This window comes from Trachurus japonicus, chromosome 21 (assembly GCF_045865225.1).
Source record: "Trachurus japonicus isolate A0001 chromosome 21, Traja_1.0".
In the NCBI taxonomy this organism is placed as follows: domain Eukaryota; kingdom Metazoa; phylum Chordata; class Actinopteri; order Carangiformes; family Carangidae; genus Trachurus; species Trachurus japonicus.
Window position 1 is genome coordinate 23,935,216 of NC_140927.1, and position 26,084 is coordinate 23,961,299.

Here is a 26,084-nt window from a genome sequence, read left to right on the forward strand (position 1 = left end):
TCTCTATTCTCTTTATGTTCTATTATTCTGTTTTTCTTACCTTTTTCTTTCTCTATCTACCCTTCTCTCTGTGTCTTCTTTCTTTCTGTCCTTTTGTTCTTTCTTTCTTTCTTTCTTTCTTTCTTTCTTTCTTTCTTTCTCCATCTACCCTTCCCATTTTCTTTCTTTCCTTCTGTCCTTTTCTTCTTTCTTTCTTTCTTTCTTTCTTTCTTTCTTTCTTTCTTTCTTTCTTTCTTTCTTTCTTTCTTCAGCTCATTCAGCATTGTTTCAACAATTTCTTCAGCTCATTCAGCATTGCTTTCAGCATTCACACCATTTCCATTCTTGGAAATGTTTTTTCTAGTTTGTTTTAAATGTATTTTATTGAGAAAAAAGGGAAATCATACATCCTGTGCACCATTACATCAGTGCTTGTTTCAGAAAACTGCTTTAAAATGATATTGATTTACACATAAACAGACATATAAGTTTAGTTTAGTGAGTTAATTCAGTCTTTTGGAATCAAGTACACACATCAATAAACAACATTATGCACATATGATTGAAACATAAATAAACAACAAATTAATTTCTTTTTTTCCCTCAAAGTATAAATCCAATGCAAAACAAGACAAAACAAATCAAATGCACCTTGACCGAAAAGGTATTAGCCTACCCTTCTTACAGTAACGGTTTCCGTCAGCTCATTTTAGAAATTTAAAAAGAGAAAATCATGTGTATACACATGTTTTCCTCTTTTTAAATTTCTAAAATGTATGTATACATACAGAAGGCAATTTATAAGCACACATGACAACATATAGCAGGGAATAAAAACGTTTCAAATACAATGATGCTAAAAAAAAGAAAAGAAAACTAAAATGGAATAGAGAAAATAGAAATAAATGTGTTTGTAGAACTAACAAACTCATGGCCTAGAAACATAACATCCATGCAGGAGCTTTTTTTTTAAATTTTTTTATCACCGCCACTAGGGGACGATACAAAAAACATCCACCACCCTTCAACCCGCGGAGACTTTTATTGTGAAATCCGGAAGTTACAGATAACCCGGAAGCGTTGTCGGTTATTGTAGGAAGTTTTCCGCCAGAAAGGCGACGCTGGATTAACGCAGGGACGAAAAAGTTGGGAAGCTGAACGGTAAGAGATCATTGAAACATAAAGTAGAGACAGTGGAAATTGTTTAAAGAAATAAAAAGTCGCCTCGTTTGTTTGTTCCAGTTGGTAAACAAACATGAATTTAACCGAGGAGACAGGATGTAGCATTAGCAGCGGAGCTAGCTGCGGCTGATTCAAACACACATGGCGACAAAACTGAGACGTTTATGGAAAAGGTTTAAAAGCTACATCATATTATTTTGTTTTAATGTCTAGCCCAAGATAATCTGTAAATATGTAATTCACACTGGCTATATCCGGTCACTTAATAACGTTGGCTGTTCCTGTAGCATAAATAACCACAGGTGAATCTGAACTCCTGCAAAAGTCATAAACTTCACTGCCAAAGATGATTTGCGTGTGTTTCTGTGATTGTCTGTGTGTTTCTGAGCTGGAATTGAGTCATCGTTGAATAATGAAATTTGCAAATTACTGCTCAGTTATTTCCTGCATAAACTGATCATTTCATTCGATTTTCAATTATAATTATATTTAAAAAGATTGATTTCAGTGTTGATTTGAGCAAAGCATTGGTTTTTAATAAAATCCTGCAGGTACAATGTTGTCAAAACAACAAATGGTAAAACCTAACCTTTCAAAAGTAAAACTAATGGTGAGGAGATGTTAATATACAAATATGAATTAATCCAACACAGACACTTAGACATAGCTTTAAAAAATGACACTATCTGTGTGTCTTTTTTATTTTTATTTCTGAAAAATCTGTCTCTGTCAGAATATGTCCTTATCACAGACACAAGACAGCAGGCAGTAAGTATTGATAAACAGAGGAATATATTGTTGGATTTGGTCTTTTTGGTAAGAAAAGGATAGGTTATTGATGACAGAAATATTCTCCTTGTTGATCAAAGTTTTCTCCGTTCTGTCCTCCTGTGTGCGATGATATGTTGTTGCTATAGAGCTGAACAAGTTCAAACTGAATAGATAAATCACTATATTTACTTAAGGTGTGGGGAGGTTGTGATGGATGTCAGACCAATCAAACAGGAAAACTGTCAAAAAGTTCAATCATGAAAATAATCCTTTGCTCCCTCATGCAGCATGTTTTTGATGCCTGCCTGTCATAATGACATTATGTCTGTTTTTCAGGTATGGACTCTCCAAGCCGAAGTCGGAGCCCCAGTCCTGAGCAGAGAAAAGACAGTGGTGAGAAGATCCGGCTTTATTTTGTTGTAGAAACAGCGGCTGTACTACCACTAGGAGTAGTTTTAATACTCATCATCATCATCCACATGTGTTTTCCATCAGGACCTTCAGAGGACGAGTCCAGTCCGGCGGCAGAAAGGCCCCAACAGGCCGGCTCGGCCGAGAGAAGTCCCAAAGACGGACCGTCCCCTCAGGGCAGCCCAGCAGGCCGCAGCGCCTCTGGGAGCGCCGCCTCCAGCAGCTCGGACGACGACAGCAGCAGTGATGATGACGAGCATAATGGGGCGCTGAGGAAGATTAGGAGCAGCGTGGCTCAGATCAAAGTAAGCATGGACTAATGAGATTTATTCATTTAATTCACTGCACTTCAGTTATACAAGCCAAAATACTAGGTCTGCAGTTTTCTTATATTGATTGAAATTCTAAAGATATTTAAGTTATAATAATACAAAATTTTCAGTGCTGGATGGCTGCTCTCAAAATATCGACTGCATTTTGTCAGACGGAGAAGTCCTGGTTGGATTAGTTTCATCAGAAAGACCAGTGAAGAACGTCTCTGCAGAGTAAAGATGCAGCCTGATGATTGACAGAACCACAAATAGAAGAGAACTGTGTGTCCATTACCGTCGACTTAGACAGGAACTCCCCAGATACCCACGAGCTTTTAGTTAATGTAGAAACTGATTGAGACTGACTTAAAGTTGAGCTGGAGCTGCTGCCTCGTCTCTTCCACAGCTGAAGCCAGAGTTTCTATTTATTCTATTTGTGGTGGAGAGTAGGGGAAGGATTGTAATACCACATTTAATCATTACATAAAGTGTTATTTGATAATACTCTATATAAGGTATATGCTCCTCTGCAAATATTTAAATTAGAAAGTAGGTTGTGAAAAATAATGAATGTACCAGTACACGCGGCTCCATTGTTTGCCATTATGAAATGAATGGGACTGAACGAATCCACAGCTTAGATTGAATTAAATTTTTCCCACTTTAAGTCCTAAGAATATGTCCTATCAGTAGTAATCAATACGTGTCTACCAATTAACTCCATCCTGTATTGATCCACATCATTTTAACATGTGGAGACAGAGTCAAAAATGTTTTTTTGTTTCTTTATTCCAGAGGTCCAGGTCCAGGGAGCAAGACCGATCCAAGTCTAAAGAAAGAGATCGGTCCAGATCCAGGTCCCAATCCAGAGAACAAGACAGATCCAGATCCAGGTCCAGGTCCAGGTCCAGAGGAAGAGATAGATCAAGGTCCAGGGGGCGGGACAGGTCCAGATCCAGATCAAGGGGCCGAGACAGAGACAGATCCAGGTCCAGAGAGAGAGACTGGGGTCGATATGACAGAGGACGCTACGCCAGGTAACACACAGACGACAACAACACACACACACACGTATCACATCTCATCATGATTTATATTTATTTATATGTATTTTTGCATTTCTACTTGTAGGTATTTATTTGTTTATTGGGTGTTTATAGCTTAATTTTATATTTAAGTCTGCAATTTTTTAGATAGATCTATTTCTTATTTTTTGTTGCTGCAATGAATGACATGTGAATGCTGCTGTAACAATCATAATTTCCTGTGAAGGATTATTAAAGTATCTCCCTATCACTTTCTTATTAATTACTGAAACCGGGTCATTAAACCATTTTTTAATGTGAATATTCCCCAAGAAATACCCAACATGCAACATCTGACATCTGTCAAAACAATCACAGTCATAGTTTTATATTTGTATAATGTTCAGCCCTCGTTTCCTTATTTCCTCCTCTTCCTCTGCTCCGCCCAGAGATCGCTATGACGACCGCCGTGACGACAGAAACGGGCGTTTTGACCGGCGGCCCAATCGGGACGCAGAGTCTGATTACAGGAGGCGCGGCCGCTCTCCGTCCCCGCCAGCGGACAAGGAGCCGGCGGCGGGCGAAGAGCCGGCGGTCAAGAAGAAGAAGGAGGAGATCGACCCGATCCTGACGAGGACGGGCGGCGCCTACATCCCCCCCGCCAGGCTGCGCATGATGCAGCAGCAGATCACCGACAAGAGCAGGTGAGAGAAAAAATAGATTAATGTAAGAATCGCGATGCTTATCCTCTATGATTCTGGATCGATTCATAATCTTCAAAAATAGATTTTTATTCACATTTTAGCCGCCGCCGGCACTCAACAACCAATCACCGTGTTGAGCACCTTGAATTCGTGCACGAGAATTGACGTAATCCATAGCAACGGGGCGTCACCAGGGGCGTGACTCTTAGTTTGCTCTTAGTGATTTATCCTTAGTAAGAGTAGGTCTCAGCGGCTTTGTGAATAGCTTTTAAGAAAAAACTCCTACGTAAAAACTTTTAGTGCGAGTTAGGAGCACTCCTAGCGGTAAGATAAAAGGCTTTGTGAATACGGCCCCAGATTTAAATGCTATTGAATCTCTGTGATGACGAGGCTTGTGCCCATCAGCAACCCGACCCACCACCGTCGATTGAGGACGATCAATGTTTTTTTTTTTTAGCTGTTAAACACACAAGCTGCTAAAGCTGAGCAGCTACGTCCACTGAGCTCTGGATCAGCTGATCGGTGCGCAGGTGACGTTAGTTCTTCACATTTTGAACTCTTTTCATAAAAGTGCAGCCAAACACCAGGCTGAAGAGAGAGGAACAGCAGCAGCAGCTCCTCTGTGGCGCTGCAGGTGAACTTTTTTTTTAGCAGCGCCTTTATTACAGGTCATAGCTACATGTCTATGTGCATGTGCATATGAGAACTGAGTTTGAATCGAATAGAGACACCCAAAGATTCACATCCCTTTCAGTCCAGGCTTTTGAAAAGAGAGTAAAATGGTTCAAATATATTGCTGCTGAAAATCTGAAAACCTGACTAACATGTGATGTGCATTTTTGGGGGGTAAATATGGCTCCTGATATAATAGTCTGTAGACATCTCATCATCGTTCAACTTTTTCCCATGCTCCGGTGTTAAAAAAGCAAACTAAAAATCGAGAATCGATTTTGAATCGAATCGTGACCCTAAGAATCGGAATCGAATCGTGAGAGACCCAAAGATTCCCACCCCTAGTGTGTTTACTTAGCTGTTTTTAAGTTGTCTTGGTTAAGGGAAAGTGTTTTATTACATCTGAGTCTGTTTGTTGTGTTGTTGCTGATGCTCCGCCTCCTGTGCAGTCTGGCCTATCAGAGGATGAGCTGGGAGGCTCTGAAGAAGTCCATCAACGGTCTGATCAACAAGGTCAACGTGTCCAACATCGTCAACATTATCCAGGAGCTGCTGCAGGAGAACATCATCAGGGGGAGGTGAGCAACGACACACAGACACCAACACCTGCAAACTCACTTAATGTAAAACTCATGTTTAGGTTCATTTTGTTTTGTGTCCTCTAATTGTCATTTCATCTCGTGTTGTCCGTCAGGGGTCTGCTGGCTCGCTCCGTGCTCTCGGCTCAGGCGGCGTCTCCCATCTTCACTCACGTTTATGCCGCCGTCGTCGCCATCATCAACTCCAAGTTCCCTCAGATTGGAGAACTGATCCTCAAGCGTCTCATCCTGGCCTTCAGGAGGAGCTACCGCCGCAACCTCAAGGTACCTGTCCGAATTTTAGAAACGACTTCTGGTTTCTGATCGACATAGTGGAAAATAATGGGTGATGAATGAATGAGAGATGATGTTGATAATAAATAAGTTCTCAGTCACAAAAGAGATAAATAAACATACATTTGTGACTCTATTTTCCTGTTGGTGCAACAACTAATGCAAACAACCCTCTCGTAATATGATATAATATGTGTCAAATATGTGTGTATGTGTGTCAGAGGTTTATTCAGATGAGACAGGGCAAAGTTAGTCAGTTGTTTGTGCTGTGGTGAAATATTTGTCTTGGACTTAAAGAATAAATATCTCAGAACCACATCTCCACTGGCACAACAAGAGAAAGTCCTTGGATCAAAAAGTACAATGATAATGGAATAATTCAGATTTTAATAAATCATTTCAACACATATTAGTGTTTAAACCTGCATCAGGAATTACATTTTAATGTGGTGAAAGCAGAAACATGAGCCTTATGTCAGTGTTACTTACAGTACCCGTCGTCCACAGCTGCTTTATACTGAATAAATATGTTGCAGCTCGATAACACAGGACGTGTTGGATTAGATTATGTGTTTGTTTTTTGTTTTTTTATGATAAACTTCTTTTATTTATTTATTTCATTTGATTTGGTTTAAAAATGACCAAATAGTCCATACAAATCATCATTGAACATACAAACAACAAAACCCCAAACAACTAACAATCATACAAAACAAGACAAGGACACAGAATGAAAGGAAAAAAGAAAAGAGAAAAAAACAAGAACAGAACAAAGCAAAAAAAAAAAAAAGATAAAGAAAAAAGGAAAGCTTTGCGGATGTTGTTTCATGTTTTCATGTGTTACAGTGGAAGATTTTAATTGTCTAGTAAACTCGTTGTCTTCTATGAATATTATGACACTGACATTAAATTTATTTAGGCAGTTGTTGTGTTCATGATGTATTAAAACGCTCTTCTCTTTTACAGCAACAGTGCCTGACAGCCTCAAAGTTTGTGGGTCACCTCATCAACCAGAACGTGGTAGGTGCCGTCACCTGACTTAATAAAACTGAGGGAGGTGGTTGAGTGTTGATGCTGAGCTCTAATGAGGTGTGTTTTATTCCTCTCTCTCTCTCTCCCTGTGTCTGTCTGCCGCGGTGTCTCTCGCCCTCAGGCCCATGAGGTTTTGTGTCTGGAGATGCTCACGCTGCTGCTGGAGCGACCGACCGACGACAGCGTGGAGGTCGCCATCGCCTTCCTGAAGGAGTGTGGGCTCAAACTGACCGAGGTGTCGCCCCGAGGAATCAACGGTAAACTACTTGATATCGTAATTAATTATCTATCAATTATCTTTTTGAATGAGAGGGTTTTTTTTGCTTTTGCCTTTTATTATCTCATTATTTACTTACTTACTTACTTCTTACTTACTTCTTTTTTAATTCAAAATCTTTTTATTGCACAAATGAGATGTATAAAAATTAGTGCTGCACGATTAATCTAATCGCAATCGCAATCGCGATGTCACGCCGTGCGATTACGTAATCGCACGAAAGAGTGCGATTGGCGATTTAAAGTCTACATAAATGTGCGACCGCGTGAGCCTGTAAACGGTACTTTAACTCCTGTAGTGTGTGGAGCGGAGCCGCTAATGTGTGCAGCATAGCAGACTCGTCAGTAGTCATGTGACCAGCAGGTCTGATCACGTGACTACCAGCTGGCAGACAGCGCTCCGTGTGCTGCAGGACCGTCACCGTGATTACAGCAGGTGTGGAGCTGCAGCGTCACGGAGCGAACTGTGTTTTCCTCCACAACATGTGCAGTGCGTTTAAAAAACGAGGAGGTATATGCCTGTTGGGGCGAACGACCAGAAAGCTCCGGTGTTTGGTTTTCTTTTAACTGTCTTTTTTATTTATTTTTTATTTTTATTTTACGGTAACAGCCACACTCATTTGCCGTCTCCTCTCGTCTCCTCCGTTGTGTGTGTGTGCGCGCGCGTGCGTGCGTGCGTGTGTCTGTCTGTCTGTCTGTCTGTCTGTCTGTCTCTGTGTTACCTGTGTACCTGTGTGCTGTGAGAGGAGGGAGGGGGGAGAAAGGCATTGTAATAAATGATGGCATCGCAGTAGACTATGAAACTGCACAAAAAGTTACCTATTTTTATTTAATACAAAGATACTGTAAGGAAACACTTATTATTTGAGAAATACACTCCTAAAATATGGTTATTTCCTGTGCTGTGCTTGATAATCAAGCAAATAGACTCCTTACAGCATTAATTTACAATATCGTAATCGCAATCGCAAATCGCAATATTTTCCACCATAATCGCAATCGCACATTTTTATCAAATCGTGCAGCACTAATAAAAATACAGAAAGAAGAAAAAAAAAGAAAAGAAACCGAACAATGAACAATGTTTCAGGCTGCACTTGAAAATAAGAATTTTATTCTTAATTTGCTCGCCTGGTTAAATAAAGGTTAAATAAAATAAAAATAAATAAAAATGTACAAAATAATCCCTTTTTGTGGGTTTTAAACTGTTGATTGCACAAAAGAAGCAAGTCTAAGATCTTGCGATTGCAGAAAAAGATCTCAGCAAGTTTTGTTTTTGATTATAACAAAAAATCAAAAAGGAGACAAATACACGTTAGATCCCAATATCCACTATCTTATCAATATCCGTCTGTCTCTTCTCAGCCATATTCGAGCGTCTCAGGAACGTCCTCCACGAGTCGGCCATCGACAAGAGGGTCCAGTACATGATCGAGGTGATGTTCGCCATCAGGAAAGACGGTTTCAAAGACCACCCAGTGATCCCCGACGGCCTGGACCTGGTGGAGGAGGACGACCAGTTCACCCACATGCTGCCGCTGGACGACGAGTACAACACCGAGGACATCCTGAGTAAGACCTGGACAGAGAGAGATGGAGAGGGAGTCGGCCTGCTCTGAGTGTGTGTGTGTTAACCCTAACGTGTGTGTTTGTGCTCTTGCAGATGTGTTCAAGTTGGACCCAGACTTCCTGGAGAACGAGGAGAAATACAAAACCATTAAAAAAGGTGAGAACGCATAGAGACACAGTCACACTCACGAAAAATAATCGTTTCAAAGATGCATTGAGATTCGAATCTGAATCGATGTCACAATCAATTTTTAAATTCAAATAATTCATTCAAGTTTGATGATGTTGTTCACTAGGGCTGGGTATCGCTACTGATTTACTGAATCGATTCAATTACGATTCACAAGGTCCCGATTCGATTCAATATCGATTCATTTTGAGTAATTTAAGTTTTAGTACCAATTTTGCACGTTATTAAAGAGATTCACAGAACTAATGCTGCATAATGTACAAGGATGCATCTCTCTTACCTCGTGCATTATTGAAAATATTAATGTTTATGCTACATTAAAAGTTGACCCAAAAGCAGTAACATTATGCACATTTATTTAACATGAACCAGTTTCATATTTTATTTCATATTCGTACTAAATAATCTAGTACTGTCAGGAAATGGCAAACATAAAAAGATCGATCCAAGGATTTTATGAATCAATATCTGATCTTTAAAATGAAGATCGATATTAATAGGAAAATCGATTTTTTAAACCCAGCCCTATTGTTCACATACAGAGACAGTGATTTATTTTATTTTATTTTAAAGCACAATGCCAAGATTTATGTTTTGCTCTTGAAAAATTAACACGTGCACCTTTAAGTTGGCTTCTGTATTGTGGAAATTAATTTAAATGATATTTTCTTTTAATTATATATTAACATAAGTTTATCATATTTATCTGACTATTTGTGTTAATTAATGAAAAAGCCATGTGTGGAAACATAGAAAATTGAGGCTGTGATGCATCGAAAGGCCGATAAAGATCGTCCAATCAGCCGTCACCTCCTTCACAACTTACCTAACCCGCCGTCACCTCCTTCTCCTCACAGATATCCTGGACGAGGGCAGCAGCGACTCGGGGGAGGATGGAGACGGCAGCGATGAAGAAGAAGATGAGGAAGAGGAGGCAGAAGAAGGGGGAGAAGGTGAGACTGAGTTTTTCTTTTTACTCATTTTACTTCTTTTCTTTTAAAAATAAATGAGACAAGTCTCTGAAGCAACTTTTAGAAGTAACGAGTCAGGGTCTGTTTGAAAGTTTGAAAGAATGCTGTCCAGTTGCATTATGGGAAATGTAGGATTCATTGTTGTTGGCGCTTGATCCACACGACCAGAAGTCAAGATGAAGTATTTTCCCTGTCACAGTTATGATGATGAACAGTTGGAAAGTTGGTGCAAACCTCAGTCACAAACACAGTGTGTTCATTTAAATGATTAAATAGTTTTATCTAGGAAACAATGTTAAAATATCCAGAACGTCGTCAAAACCCTAAAATATTCAGTTTTTTTTTTAATAATCAGATTTTATTTTATTTTCAGAGCATATCAACAATGTATATAAGCATACATCATTATGTAGTGGTCTGAGCTAGGGGAGAAAATGAATAAGCAAAATTTAAATTAAGTAGAAAATGAAAAGAATAAAACAAAAAACAAGAATATAGAAGAAAAAAAAGAGAAAAAGAACAGAGAACAACAACCTATCAACACATGAAGAAATATGTGTCCTTGTACCTGTTAAGAAATATTTCTTATCACAATATTCAGTTTATCATAGCTGTAGAAAAGAACAAAAATCTACTTTTTTTTCATTAAAATTTAACTAATCATGTCGATACTTGATGATAACTTTTCATTGATTGACTAATCGATTAATCAGCAGCATGTTGATTCAGCTCTGACAGTAAACATCATTTCCTGTGAATCCACTGACAATACACAACTGTATAGAGACGTAGTTACTGAATGGAAAGACATTAAAAGAATCAAAAACATGGTTCATTAAATTAAAACCTTGGGGATTGGGAACTCAAAGGACGTTTAGTCGCTTGTTTTTATATTTTGACATGAATCTGATTTCAACATGAAACAGAAACGTTCTGTGACCTTGACGACGACCTCCCTCCCTCCTTCTGTGTGTTTCTGTCTCAGATGAGAAGGTCACCATCTTCGATAAGACGGAGGTCAACCTGGTCGCTTTCAGAAGAACCATCTACCTCGCAATTCAGTCCAGGTACGCACACGAACACACACACACACACACACACACACACACACACGAACACGCAGATACAGAGTAACACATGTTATTAAAAATACTCACACACTCACACAGTTGGTGACTCAGTTGTCTCCCAGGGTGTTAGGAGTTATTTACAGCTCCTGCTATATTTGATGGAGTTGGACTAATATTTAAAGTTGTGTGTGTGTGTGTGTGTGTGTGTGTGTGTGTGTGTGTGTGTGTGTGTGTGTGTGTGTGTGTCCTAGTTACCATGGTTTAATTGAATACGAGTTCACAGATTTGGAGAACAGGATAAAACACTGAAACAGATTGAGAAAGTTAAATACACACACACTCTTTCTCACACTCAAATGAGCGCGCACACACATGCACACAGTCACATCCAAGCTCACTGCTGCACAGTTACTGACTGACTGATTGATTGATTGACTGATTGATTGATTGATTGATTGTGTGTACAGTTTGGACTTTGAGGAGTGCGCCCACAAACTGATCAAGATGGACTTTCCAGACAGCCAGACGGTGAGTACACACACACACACACACAGAGTCAACACAGAAACAACACACACACACCCTGAAACCCTTTGTTTCACGTAAAGGGCAGGAAATTGCGCAACCTCAGCATCTTACTCTTGCAAATATTCTGTGTGTTGCTATAAAATAAGAGAAAGAAAGAAATTAAGAAAGTTAATCCCAATTTGACAACAAAATAATTAATCAATAATCGACATGGCTTTGTCTCGATCTGCAACTAGGAACAGCCCACATGCAGCACAGAAAATTGAAACACATTTACGGTTGGTTGGTAATGATGAGCAAGTACATGATTATTTTCCTCTTCACATTTTTGTTATCAGTATTGTATCAGTATCAGGAAACAGTTATTTATTGGCTGTTAATTAGTATCAGCTGATTCCATATCTCTACATTCAATAAACTTTCAGCCTCTGAGTTTAAATTCACTGATCATTAATTGATATAGAAGAGATTTGTTCAGTGTTGGAGTTTAAACAGGAACTATGCAGGACTTTTAGCTTAACGATGCTACATTTTTACCTTGATTAAACAGCTTTGGAGTAATAATGATGGTTAAATAACTGATAAATTAGAATTAGTCTCGACCTGCAACAGCTCACACAACACACTAGTGGCAGGGAATTGAAAAACACATTTAAGTTTATTATAAACTACTTAATTGTTTATTATTGAGATGATGAAGAAGAAAAAATCTGTGAATCTTCCAAGTACATTTATTTTCCTTTCCACATTTTTGAAGTTGTGGGACCCCCTCAAAAACGAGATGGTGCATCTCAAGGGGCTCTCCTAAATAAACTGAATTGAAATTGAAGCTAAAAAATGATCAGTTATTGTATCAGTATCAGGAAACGGTTATTTATTGGCTGTAAATTAGTAGGTTATACATAAAATGTCAGCCTCTGAACTGATAATTGATATAGAATAGATGTGTTCAATGTTGGAGTCTAATAAATTGTAGCGTCCCCATTAGTGCAATCATGCTGCTTGTGTATGTGCTTGTGTGTGTGTGTGTGTGTGTGTGGGGTCCTGCAGCCAGGTTATGTAACAGTAATAGTTGGTTTGAGACGTTGACAGTTGCAGGTCAGCTCTGTGTGTGTGTGTGGCAGGAAAAAGACCCTGTGAGGAACGTCATGTGTCAGAGGACAATCAGCTCCGTGTTTGTGTTGTCATTGCTGTGTGCGTTTGCCTTTGCGTTTGCGTGTTTCCTCGACAACACGTCTTCACACTGAGGAGGACGCGGGCGGCGGCGCCTCGTTTCTCGCTGACGATCATCAATTTTGTCGTTTGTTGAGATGAAAACTGTCGCTGTCACATGTTGTCAGCGGTGTCAGCGACGGTTGAAAACAGAGACAGGTTGTGTTGTGTCCCGTAGACGGACGCCTCGGCTCCGACAGGTAAAGGGCTCAACCCCCACAGACGTCGGGGTCGTCGTTTTAGGAGTCTTTCTAGTTCTACCGCCTGTTCTTCAGGTTATTTTGACCCTTTTTTTTGCTGTTTTATTGCTTCATGTGCTGATTTGTTCATGAAATTGAAACAGAGAGAATAAAAGTAAATAAAATTTGTCAAAGTGGAACAAGGCGACATCTTGAGGTACAGGTTTCCTGATTTTATTTTTGGATGCAGGATCACACGGGCCAAGATTTTTTGGGACCATATGACAACAAACAAAAGGGATAATGACAAATTTCCCAGAACACACTGGATACACCAGCAAGATAGATGCACAGGCAACATCTCAACTCAACTTTATTTATATAGTACTTTAAAAACAACTGTAGCTGAAACAAAGTGCTGTACATAGAGACGTAAAACAATTAAAGGCAATAAATTAAATAAAACAGGAAATGCACAGTAGAATAGTTGTTTCGTTGTTTTTAAAAGCAATCAGAAACGATAAAAAAAATACATAAAAACAAACCATACAACACTAAAACAAGAGCAGAGTTGAAGGCCAGCGAGTAAAAATGGGTTTTAAGAATAGTTTTAAAAATGGACAGTGAGGCTTGTCTGATGTGCAACAGTAGCTTGTTCCATAATTATGGAGGAGCAAAATCTCACTATTTTCTTTTTTAATAAGTATTCAAACTCACAACAGGCATGTTATGTGACATTCAATCCTGTGTCGGTGTTTTACGACCGTGTTCTTCTATTCATGGCATGCTCTTTGTTACGTTCACCAACGTTACATCGTTGCTGATTTGAGCGACAGCCCCGCGTTTTGACATATTTCCTTTTCCTACTGCACATGATTGTTTGTGTGAAGTTTAACTCAAGTTGAGCAGTGAATTAGTCAAATATTAACACATTATACGACACAGATGATGACATATTACAGATTAGAAGTGGTGGTGTCTCATTTTATAAGGGGAAATATTTCTGCCCCTCCCCCCTTTTGTAACGGAGAGATAGAAACGGGATTGTGTCTCTTTGTCAGTCAACAAGCTGCAGTGTTTTCACGTCTTACACACATGTCGAACCCTTCCTCCTCCTCCTCCTCCCAAGAGTTTGGGCTGGCTCTACGTTTCTCCGAGGGGATTCTTGGTTTCCCACACTTTAAACCCCCCCCACACCTCCCACCTTCTTCTTTTAGTTAATTAACTGACCACAAACCACAGACCGAGGAAACAAATGATTCTTCGTGTTGGAGCTGAAGGAGAGAGAAAGAGAGAAAAAGGGGGAGAGAGAGGTCAGAGCTGATGACCTTGTCAAGCAGAGTTTCATCAGCATCAGGATGAATCACTCAACACAACAGCTGGAACACGCGCACACACACACACACACACACACACACTTTGCACACACTCTTTGAAGATGTTTGTCTTCTGACATATTTTTCTCACAGTCTCAAACTCTGAACAGCCGCAGTGACCGAGGTGTTTGGAGAAAAAAAACAACAACATTTTCTATTGAATCAAGAAAGCCTCAACACGAAGCATCAGAATCTGAAAGCACCTCGTGTTGCGTGTCTCGGTTTGGGAATAAAAAGAAAAGATGACGACTTCCTGACTGACCTTGGATTAGATCGACTCTGTATAAAAAACAAAAACCATTTGGCAAACAACATGTGAAACTCAAAACAGAAAACAGAAAAGAGGATGTTGTCTTTTCAATTCGGAGAGAGAGAGAGAGAGAGAGAAAGGAGCGGGATGACAATTGTGCAAATCTATTGTTCAATTACAATGATATATTTATATGTCTTTGTTAGGGTATAATTGATTTATTGGCAGACTGATCAATTATGTGATTTGGCCAACTTTGCATGTGAACTGCAAAGTGCATGGCTTTAATATAATTCAGATATGACACATCCTTGTTGTGGTTGATCCACTGAAGAAAAATCATTGTGGTTTTCTCATTTGTACAGATTTGCTCCACACAACAACGCTGTTAAAACTGTGAAAAAGACAGTGTGTATTCATTATTACAGGCTTTTGTTGTTATTGTAGTTTTTATTTATTTATTTATTTCTAACCCTTTCCTAGAGTTCACTGCAGAGCTGCACTGCACAAAAAGTATTTATGATGATGTTTGAACCATATTCAAGGGATTTTTGCATGAAATGTGTGTTTATATAAACAAAGGAATAGGCGCAGGGTAATTTCAGATCAGATAAGATTTTTTTGTCGCCCTAAAAATCCTACAGAGGTCTGGTTGTGTTTTAGTTCCTCCTTCAGATCGAGGCTCTTTCTTGCGTCTGCAGGTTTGATGCTTGTAGGAAACGCTGCTTATCATAAGATGAATTTTACTTTTAAATGTAGCCTTGAGATGCTTTTGAGAAATGGGTCAGGTCATTGTTTTAACGTGTGTGTGTGTGTGTGTGTGTGTGTGTGTGTGTGTGTGTGTAATACTGTCGTCACAGCTGCTGTCTGCACATCACACACGATCAAACACGAAACACCCTGGGCTGCTTTTTTCCCACAGGTTGAATGATGATGTCGAACTCGGCTTTGAACGTAAAACCACCACTGGGAGTTCAGTTCACACCTCACTGTTCAGTTTGAACTTTAACCTCGTTAATCGCTCTTTTCCAATCAGATCACAGCTGACGAGAAGCTTCAACATGAATACATACACACTCAGAGATATTTCACATTTTTAAATTGTGTTTTGTTTGTAGTTATGCGATAGTCGATGTATTTTTTATCTACAGAAAAGTGTTTTAATAACTGTTCATTCACAAAGACTGGACCTGTCAGGCTTCATCACACTGGAGAAAAAACACAAACTCTGTTCAGATTTGACATCAGTGTTCAAGATGTTAAATGTTTTCCCTGTAATGATGAGCTGTTTTGTGTTTGTTTGAGCAGAAGGAGCTGTGCAACATGATCCTGGACTGCTGCGCTCAACAGAGGACCTACGAGAAGTTCTTCGGTCTGCTCGCCGGGGTGAGACACACACTTTCTGTGGATAGTTCACAACATTTAGAAGAATTTTTATTGCAACTGTTGACCAAAATGTATATATTTATCTGCTACAAGAAAAACATCTAAAAAAATATCTAAAAAATTGGCATTTTTTTCTGTAGAAGTTAGATGACGATGAATATTACGTGTTGTCCCTGAAAGCACCATAGACACTATAATGGTGGTTGTAGCTCATACTGTTATAACTGAAAATGGGGATGCACTGATCAATCGGCTTCCAATCATTATCAGATGATATCCATTAAAAATACATGATCAGCAGAATTGATGGAATTGATGCTTTCTAATCACCGATCAATTTAAAACCGATCACCTATAGTCAATACGTGGTTAAGAAGTGTGTGGTGTTTCCGCCAAAATAAAATAAAACATGTTGGTCGTTTGGGACTTCTTCAAACGGTTTGATACTAAAATGATGTGTGTAAACCATCTGCATTGCATGTGAAAAAATGATTGGTAACGATTGTAGATTGATCAACAATCCCACCGATCGATGATTGGTATCAGTACCGGCAGCAAAAAGAAAACATGATGACTGTGACATCGCTGACTGAAAATGTTCACATTCACCTTGAGAAACCCAGAACTGAAACATCTGAAGCCTGAAAGCACTTGTTAATGCGTTTGTGTGTGTGTGTGTGTGTGTGTGTGCGTCTGTGTGTGTGTGTGTGTGTGTGTGTGTGTTCAGAGGTTCTGTCTGCTGAAGAAAGAGTACATGGAGAGTTTTGAGGGGATTTTCGCGGAGCAGTACGACACGATTCACCGCCTGGAGACCAACAAACTGAGGAACGTGGCGCGGCTGTTCGCTCACCTGCTCTACACAGACTCTGTTCCCTGGAGCGTAAGGACACACACACAGACACACACAAACACACACAAACACACAACCATTAAATCCACTCCAGTCCGACCAAACTTAGTGTAATTTTTCTCTCTAATATAATTTCCTGATGTGGATGCGTCTCCTCCAGGTGTTGGAGTGCATCAGGATGAGCGAGGAGACCACGACGTCGTCCAGCAGGATCTTTGTCAAGATCCTTTTCCAGGAGCTCTGTGCCTACATGGGCCTCCCCAAACTCAACCAGAGGCTCAAAGACCAGTACGGACACACACACACACACACACACACACACACACACACACACACACACACACACACACACACACAGAGCCTTATCCAATCTGCTAGATTATCTTCAACGATATGTTTCTTTCTTTTTTTTCCATTTAATCATTATTTTCAAAAAGCTGAAACATCTTGTGTCGATACTTCCCTGTCGACTAGAGCAGAGGGCGCTGGTTTTATTTCTGAAAACACTCGTAAATACTTTATTATTCTATAACTACAGCCTCTATAAGACAAAGGTTAGACAGAGGTTCAGAAGACTTTCAGATACTAATGAAGAAGTCACAACATGGATTTAAAGACCCCCTCCGTTGAAAATCGTGTTTTTCATGTTGTTCACATGTTCCTGTGGCATTTCTCTGGTGCTACAGGACATATCAGCAGAAAAGTAAAATTGCATTTCTGAGTATTCCAACCTTCAAATTGCTGTGAACCAACGGCAGAACGAGTACGAACGGTGGGAGGGTGCAGAGCAGCGCCGTCTCCGCCCACCACTCAGACGCATTTCTAATGAGCAACTGGTGCTCTGCAGAAGGAGAGTCCTGGGAAATGGCACAGGTTTTGTGATTTTGGCTAAAAACTTCATAATCCCAATTTAAAGACCACTGAGAATGTTTTAAAATAACTACAAAGGATCATTGGAGGGGGACTTTAATATAAACACGAACATTTCCAACAATTATAAGGTCTGAAGAAAATGTGAGTCTGGCTGCAGTTGTTACTGTATTTGTATTTTCCCTGTTGACAAGAGGAGTGTGTTATCGGTTACTGAAGTGTATGTGTGTGTGTTTCAGGACTCTGCAGCCGTTCTTTGAAGGACTGTTTCCTCGTGATAATCCCAGAAACACTCGCTTCGCCATCAACTTCTTCACCTCCATTGGACTGGGAGGACTGACGTAAGAGACACACAGACACAATATGGACACCTGAACATTCTTGATTTAAACATGTGTTTTGAAAATTGTGGGTATTAGTCAGATTTTTGAAGCAAAATTGTGTCTTTATGAACCATACAACATTTTAATAAGAGTTTGTTCAGTAAAAAAATACTTAGATGGGGCGGTGCGTGGCGCTGTGGTTAGAGCGGCCGCCCCATGTAGAGGCTACAGTCCTCGCCGCAGGCGTCCCCGGTTCGAATCCCGCGTCGGGCAGACCTTTCCTGCGTGTCATTCCCCCTCTCTCTGCCTCCCCATTTCCTGTCTATCTCTACTGTCATCACTATCAAATAAAGGCAAAAAGCCGAAAAATATACTTAAAAAAAAAAAAAAAAAAAAAATACTTAGATTGTGAATGTTTGGGGTCAAATAGCCACACACTCATTAGTAATAGTTTGCTGTGCGAGTCTTTGTTGTTTTCACACTGCCCGTCACTGTGTTAAGACATAACCATTTTCTTTCAGGGACGAGTTGAGGGAACATTTGAAGAACGCTCCGAAGATGATCATGACTCAGAACCAGGAAGTGGAGTCCTCCGACTCCGACTCGTCCTCCTCCTCCTCTTCCTCATCCGACTCCTCCTCCTCAGACTCCTCCAGCGATTCAGATTCCTCCTCCTCCTCCAGCAGCAGCAGCTCAGGTACGTTTATATTTACTTAAATAAATGGTCCTTTGTAGAGGACATTTACATTGCCGCCTTAAGGATTGTGGGTAATGAGGTCTTGAGCTAATAAGATCAGATCCAAAACATCCAGCTCTGCACCTGAAGGTTTGTGAATTCATCATTTTCAAATTGGTTTTTCGTCCTTGTATTTTCTGCTCCAGGTGCAGGTTGTGTTGTTTTAATTAAATTAATTCATCATCATCATCATCATCATCAGGAGTAACTGTTTTATTCTGTTGCTTACTAAAATGTGAGGTAATGATGTCTTGATTATTCGGTCCCTTCTGAGCTTCCATACTTTCATAGTTTAAAGGGATATTTCACCCAAAATTGATAATTCACCAATTTTCTACTCACCGTCATGCCAAAGAAGGGTTCGGAGAACTTTTGGAGTCATCAAAACGCTTTTGGAGTTCCAGGGGGCAACGGATTTACATATAATGGCGGTGGATAGAGTTCACTTTTGAATCGTCCAAAACATGTGAAACATCCAGATACCTCCATGCTGCTCGTCTGTACTGACCCAAGTGTCCTGAAGCCGCCACATGAAAAAGTTGTTCAGAAATAATTAATTTGATCTCTGTTTTTAGCCTTGTTGTAGTAGTAGCTCCCAGTGGCTGCATGAGATTTACTACGAGTGTTTACATCAAACATCCAATGGTTTACAACGACGAACGAACATCTCGCAGCAAATCTCACGCATGCGCACAAACTTCAACAGAGCCACTGGGAGCTACTGCTACAACAAGGATAAAAACAGAGATCAAATAAATTTTTTTGAAACAACTTTTTCATGTGGCGGCTTCAGGACACTTGGGTCAGTACGGACGAGCAGTATGGAGGTATCTGGATGTTTCATAGTGTGTGTTTTGGACAATTCAAAAGTGAACTCTATCCACCGCCATTATATGAAAATCCGTTGCCAGTCGGACCCCCCCTGGAACTCCTAAAGCGTTTTGATGACTCTGAAAGTTCTCCGAACCCTTGTAAATTTAAATTTGTGTGTTGCTGTTTAAAAAGAAAAAGAGTGAGTGAGAAAACGTTTGATAAATAAGTGAATTTATTTCTCTTGTCCTCCAGACTCAGACTCCAAACACAGGAAGAAGAAGAAGAGAAAAGAACCAATTGAGAAGAAGAAAAAAGAAAAGGAAAAGGACAAGAAGAAAAAGAAGAAGACGGTTGACAAACCTGCTGACAAGAAGCGAACCAGACACAAGAACGACAAAGACGGGGACGACGGCGACGGCGACAGTGAGGACGAGAAGCAGGCGAGGAAGGACAGGAAAGGCCACGCACGTGAGGCGGAGGAGCGTGAGCGTGCACGTGAGGGCGCCCGCCGGAGCAGACGAGACGAAAGAGCGGAGGAAGAGGAGGAGGAGGAAGAAGAGGAAGAGCAGAGACGGAAAGAGGAGGAGAGGAGGCGAAAAACGGACGTTCAAGGCAGGCAAAGGGACGGAGAGAGGGAGAGGGAGAGGGAGAGAGACCGAGACAGAGACCAAGGGAGGGAGAGGGAGAGAGAGCGAGAGCGAGAGCGACCGAGGGAACGAGAGAACGAGGAGAAGAGAGACAGGGAGAGAGAGAGGAATAAAGAGAACAGGGACAGGAACAGAGAGAGAGACAGAGAGAGGGACGAGAGGAGGAGGAGATAAAACTCCCCGTCCGGCAGTGATGGACTGATGACTGGCAGACAAGTGAATCTTTTTCCCTCTGTCATCCCTCCGTTCTTCACCCCATCTTGTCACCCTGGTATTTTGGATTCAGGACCCATCTCTCCCTCTATTTCTCCCTCCATCTCTCCCCCTCTCTCCAATCTTTGTCTGTTTGTATTTTCTATTGTTGATTTTTGCTGTTAATGAAATGAAAGAAAAAAACAACAACCCATTAAAGTTGCTTTACATGTTTTCTAATCTGTTTCTGATTTGACGGTTTTCAGCTCCCGACTAAGTTTATTATTAAGAATTAAACAAGGATTGATATCATTGTTATGTCTCAACACAAAATATGAAACCAGCATCTTCTGCAAAGACAAAAATCCACTTCTGAATATCGTTGGATATCGTTGGTGCCTCCAATGACTGTCGTTATAACAACATAGGGCACTAACGAAGTCGAAACCAACTTTCCATCAAAGACAGTCATTTAAACGACTGTCGTTGGCACTTGGAGCACAAAAGGGATCCAGTGACATCATCACCCTTGTGAACGCCCACACAAGAGGTTAAATAGTGAGTCTCCACACCAGATAGTTGGACCAGTCCCAGCCTGGTCAGATGCTACATGAACTGATGAAGCCTCTTGGATGAGAGGTGAAACGTCTTCCTAGACAAATAACTAAGTCCAGTTGCTTTCGATTTAACCTCCTTTGAAATACTATGACCTGGAAAAATGAGAATATGCACCGGCTTATCTCAAATATTAGTTTGTTTGTTCATTCATATGTGCCACTGTATTTCTTGCGAGTGCTTCATAGGCTACATACACAGATCAGCCATAACATGAAGATACTCGACCGGTTTTAATGTTGTGACTGATCTGTTTTTTTTTTTTTTTACTGATTCAAGCCATGAAACCATAAATAAATTACAGTTCAAATCTAAACAGAGATAGATATCTATTTGTCACATGCAAGGCTAAAGCTGGAGTTAAAAACAGTGCAGTGAAATGCACGACTGTACCAATACAATCACAAGAATACATAAAAATGTAGAATTAACTCTTTAAACAGAGCACTGATCGGCCACAACTTTAAACCCATCTGTTTTATTTTTGTGGCTGATTGGTGTATATCAAAGTTTTACAATTCTCAGAAGTATAAAATATGGTAAATGTCCTGTAAAAGCAGGAAGCGAGTTGTGGTTTGTGTTGTAATAAAGATGATCTTATATTTATAATCTGGTGGGAAATGATTCATACAAACAGCATCTGTGCCCCCACCTCTTCTCTCTACTTATAGCTGCTGCTTATGTCACTCCATCTCCTTTTCTCTCCAGTGACGATTAAAGATTCGTAATAATACTAATAATATCAATGATGTTACTTATGCAAATAATACTGTGGGAAATGAAACGACAAGAAAAAATGCCGTGATTATCGTGATTAAGTATATACTGCAATACAAATGTCTTTTTTTTTTGCCTGACCAACAGCCCAAAACGGCAAAAACATGCAATGTACTATTTTATGAGACAATGAAAACAAAGGAAATGTTCAATTCTTTGCATTTTTATTTAGAAATTACATAAGATAGAAGATCAAATATGCCAGCAGCATCTCTAAAACCAACTCATTTTCATGTTGCTTGTGGTTTTAAATTAAACATTTTGACATTATCTCTAAAGTGGGTACAGACTCAAGTTCCCTTCTGGATGAATTGTAATGATGGAGAGCCAGACTCCTCATGGCGACATCAGACCCTTCAACAGACGGAAGCAGCTGTTTGAAATATCCAAACACTTAAGGAAGCCTGATGATACCACACCACAATGTGAGTAACCGGCTCTGTCAACATACACACACATACACACATGCACACAGTCACACACACTTTGCTGGTACCATAAACAAGCTGAAACTTGCCTTGTTTCTGCCCAACATGCTTCAAAATAAATTGGATCACCAAAGTGGCAGCCACAGGTGCAGACCAGAAAAAAACGGCAGGTACCGGTGGTGACAGAAGAACCCGAGTCTAATACCAAAGTACCAATACAGAGCAGTAGAAATATACAATTAAAAGGGCTACATCCCAAAGCTAAAGTATTATTACACTGGTATTGTTTGCATAATGTACTTTAATTAATTATGCTATAAGATGTAGCCTACTTAAATGCATTGAGTAAGCTATGGAATATATTTCATGTGCTATTAAAGCTTTAAATGTAGGCTACTTCAACTGGCTATTAACCTTTATAATTATTATGTTATGTTAAACTTTATACTCAGGTCCATATAGCTACAAGACACAATACAAAAACAGACAACTCAATACATATAATAAAAGATGAAAATGTACATAAATGTGCTAGTCATACAACAAACTTGTGTTTTGATGAACCCATTTAAGTCAATTTTATTGCTTAAATAGCCAGTTTAACTACATTTAAATGGACTCCAGTTGTGCTTGTTACACTAGAAAATGTACTAGCACCTCACCAGCTAACTGGTGTTTTTTCAGTCATTGATATGTATTGTAGGCTATTTAAGTGGTAAAACCTGCAAAAGATAAACCCTAACAAACAGAGCCCACATAAGTACAGTAGCTACACAGCTGTGGAGGAAAGTAAATAAGTAATGTAACTTCATTTTGAGATATTTATACTTCTTCTGTTTCCCTGATGAATTCAAAAAGTTTAAATAACAAGAAAAGTACAATCATGAGGGAGGATTTTTCCACACAATTTTAGACAGTGCAAGTAAATTTTTCATCTACTTGTGCATGTGCAACCAGAAAATCAGCTGAAATGGAAATGTGAGTATTTGCTTTGAAAGTATATAGTGCACCCCTAAAATATCTGCTTGCGCTCCTAGTGAAAAAAAAGTTAGTCTTTTATTAAGTTGTTTAAAAAACAAAATGCAAGGTTGCGAGACAGGACGTATGAATATTTAAAGCTTAAATGGGAACAGGTTTTAATATTTTTGAGAACTTTTTTTTTTAGGCCTATTGGTTAGTAAATAACTTTCTCGTGCTTTATAGGTCAGTTATAAGAAATCTTTTTGCCAGGGTGTGGAAAAATCCTCCCTCATGATTGTACTTTTCTTGCTATTTAAGCTTTTTAATTCATCAGGGAAACAGAAGAAGTATAAATATCTCAAAATGAAGTTAAATTACTTATTTACTTTCCTCCACAGCTGTGTAGCTACTGTATTTATGTGGACTCTGTTTGTTAGGGTTTATCTTTTTCAGGTTTTACCACTTAAATAGCCGACGCCGAACAACGCTGGTTGTTGAAAGCAGTATTTCTGTTTACAGTAAACCGTCTCTTCTGGTGGTGTCGGCTCAGCATGTGCTGATGTCTGCACCTCGCTGACTCTCATCTCTCTCCTACAGGAACTACAGTTTCTGAACTTTCCCCCTGCCTGGGTTCCTCCACGCCGTCCTGAGACCAGTGATGTGGAAGTCAACTGTGTCTCTCTCTGTCTTTTTTTCCCCTCCACTATCTCTTGGCCGGCAGGATGTCGCTTCACTGCACGTAATAAGTCTGGGCTGCCACTGACCTGAAAGAAAAACTGCATTAATGTTGTGAGTCGTCGTCTCCAACACACACTGCTCTGTTTTAAGTGTTTCAGCCTCTGACTGTGTGTGTGTACACAAACAATTTGCCGTCTGTAACTGTGCACGGCTGCTGTTTGCACCAACTGTACACACAGGATATGCATATGATATTAATTGGGGGATTTGATCCTCACAGTGTAAACACACTTACCATTTTATTATTTAATTGGGTTATTTATTTGTTTTTAGGACGCATTTCTAATTCCTGCTGTTCCTAATGAAGCTCTCTCTCTCTCAGCTCCCACACATTACTGTTGGTATCAGACTGTTTTGTGGAGCAGTTACAGCACAGACACGACAAAGGAGATTTAACTTGTTACAGTAATAAGAGCGAGGAGGTGGTAGGTGGATTTTATTTCATTTTTTAAACAATTATACAGAGCTGCCAGGCTGTTTCCAGTCTTTATGCAACGCTATGTTGGCTGTAACGATTCAATCTCTACACAGATTCTCCTTTGTGATGGAAGAGGAGAACACGGCTCTCCTTTTTATTTATAAAGGAGTGGTGTATTTATTTAACACATCCACCGTATTATTATTTAACACATCCACATGATTTTATATGATTATTTGAGGCGGTTGCTGCAACACTTCATTTTCACTATGGGATTATCTGTTTGTCCGTCTGTCACTGTTTGTTTACGAAGAAGCACTGAATCAGAAAGTTTACACCGAACTGGAATCTATTGGTTATTCAGTCCGTGTGTGTGTGTGTGTGTATGTGTGTAGGTATGTGTGTATTAGTGTGTGTGTGTGTGTGTTTATACTGGTTTTGCTCAGTGATACTGCCAAGACCCACACACACTCACACTGCTGTATCCTTGTACAACCTTGATGTGATGTTCAAGGTGAGAGGGGGAGATGCCTGTGTGTGTGTGTGTGTGTGTGTGTGTGTGTGTGTGTGTGTGTGTGTGTGTGTGTGTGTGTGTGTGTGTGTGTGTGTGCGTAAGTGGGTCGCTGCTGCAGTGCTGGATGGGGATTGGTTGGATGTCCTGAGGAGCAGAGGACTTGGATTGGTTTGCTGCAGCGGCAAATGGAGGAACAGATCCACTGGGACCTGAGAGCTGCAATGAACTCTGGGAAACCACAGCAAGGCCCTCATGCAGCTGGGTGAGGTAGAGGGGAAGAGGGGGAGGAACGTGGAAGATGAGTGAGAAGATGAGGAGAAGAAGTGGACTCCTGTTTCTCCGTCTCTTTTAACTGTAATATTGATCTCAAAGTTTCCTGAGATATTTCCGTTTAATCCATTTGTTTACAAAAATAGAGAAATAGAGAGACGATATGGCACCATAAAAACAGCAGCAACATTTTCATGACTGTACGATTGGCCGTGCAGAGCAACAGGGAGCTGTAGTACAATTATACGGAAACACTATTAGAGGCCATGAACGCAACGCAAAGCAACAAAACACAGATAAACAATACAAATTATAGACTATATGTGAGTTCTCTGCCTTCCAAGCTATAACTCCTTTCACATGGAGGTAATCATACAGTCCACTGTGCAGAAATGTTCATTATTGCTGCTTTAAAGATGTTATATTTTGAATGTAAAGGATGTATAAGTGCTGATATTCTTGGCTAAATCCCAGGAATTGACTGCTGCTTGCCAGATGTTTGATGCTGATACATAAAAATAAATAAATCACATTTGTTTTTAACACATGCAGCCAAGAAAAGCACTGGACAGGAGATTGATTTACAGTGAGTAAAAATAGTCATAGGCTAATCACTCTCTGGTATCACATTTAAAACAGATCCTCGGTATTACTATTCATCAATTTAGTTGCTTTAATCAGCTAATAATTCAGATGGTTATGATCAGTGATGTCCTCAAGAAGTGGGAACCTGTAAGTTTTAGCAAAAGTTTCCCAAACAGGAGGAAATGGTGCACTTGTGAGCTCTAGTGATGATTTGTTTCAACAGGAAGGCGTGTATGGTTTTAAAGGGATAGTTCAACATTTTGGCAAATAAAAAAAAGCTGCTCAGTGAACACAATAGAGGTACAGGTCCCCTGTCCCTCATCAAACTCATCAAATCACAATCTAACAACTCCCAAACACTCTCGTGGAGGAATTGTGACCT

The 26,084-nt window shown here is 39.9% G+C and overlaps 1 protein-coding gene across 1 annotated transcript; it reads left to right on the forward strand.

Moving 5' to 3' along the window:
* The first annotated feature begins 1,068 nt into the window (after positions 1-1,068).
* On the forward strand, positions 1,069-20,637 carry cwc22 (CWC22 spliceosome associated protein). Its single transcript, XM_085766404.1, has 20 exons — positions 1,069-1,140; positions 2,269-2,325; positions 2,428-2,648; positions 3,450-3,691; positions 4,129-4,383; positions 5,505-5,633; positions 5,750-5,918; positions 6,894-6,947; positions 7,081-7,216; positions 8,601-8,807; positions 8,899-8,961; positions 9,852-9,947; positions 10,951-11,032; positions 11,503-11,563; positions 15,889-15,966; positions 16,694-16,846; positions 16,977-17,104; positions 17,926-18,027; positions 18,531-18,706; positions 19,811-20,637. Exons 2-20 carry the CDS (start codon positions 2,271-2,273, stop codon positions 20,377-20,379), a joined length of 2,976 nt encoding a protein of 991 aa, XP_085622530.1. The 5' UTR covers positions 1,069-1,140; positions 2,269-2,270; the 3' UTR covers positions 20,380-20,637.
* Positions 20,638-26,084: the final 5,447 nt, after the last annotated feature.

Coding starts and splice junctions, on each gene's coding strand:
- cwc22 (XM_085766404.1), top strand. CDS start 2,271: ATGGACTCTCCAAGCCGAAGTCGGAGCCCCAGTCCTGAGCAGAGAAAA. Junction 4,384..5,504: donor CAGATCACCGACAAGAGCAG/GTGAGAGAAAAA, acceptor CCTCCTGTGCAG/TCTGGCCTATCAGAGGATGA. Junction 16,847..16,976: donor CAGACTCTGTTCCCTGGAGC/GTAAGGACACAC, acceptor CGTCTCCTCCAG/GTGTTGGAGTGCATCAGGAT.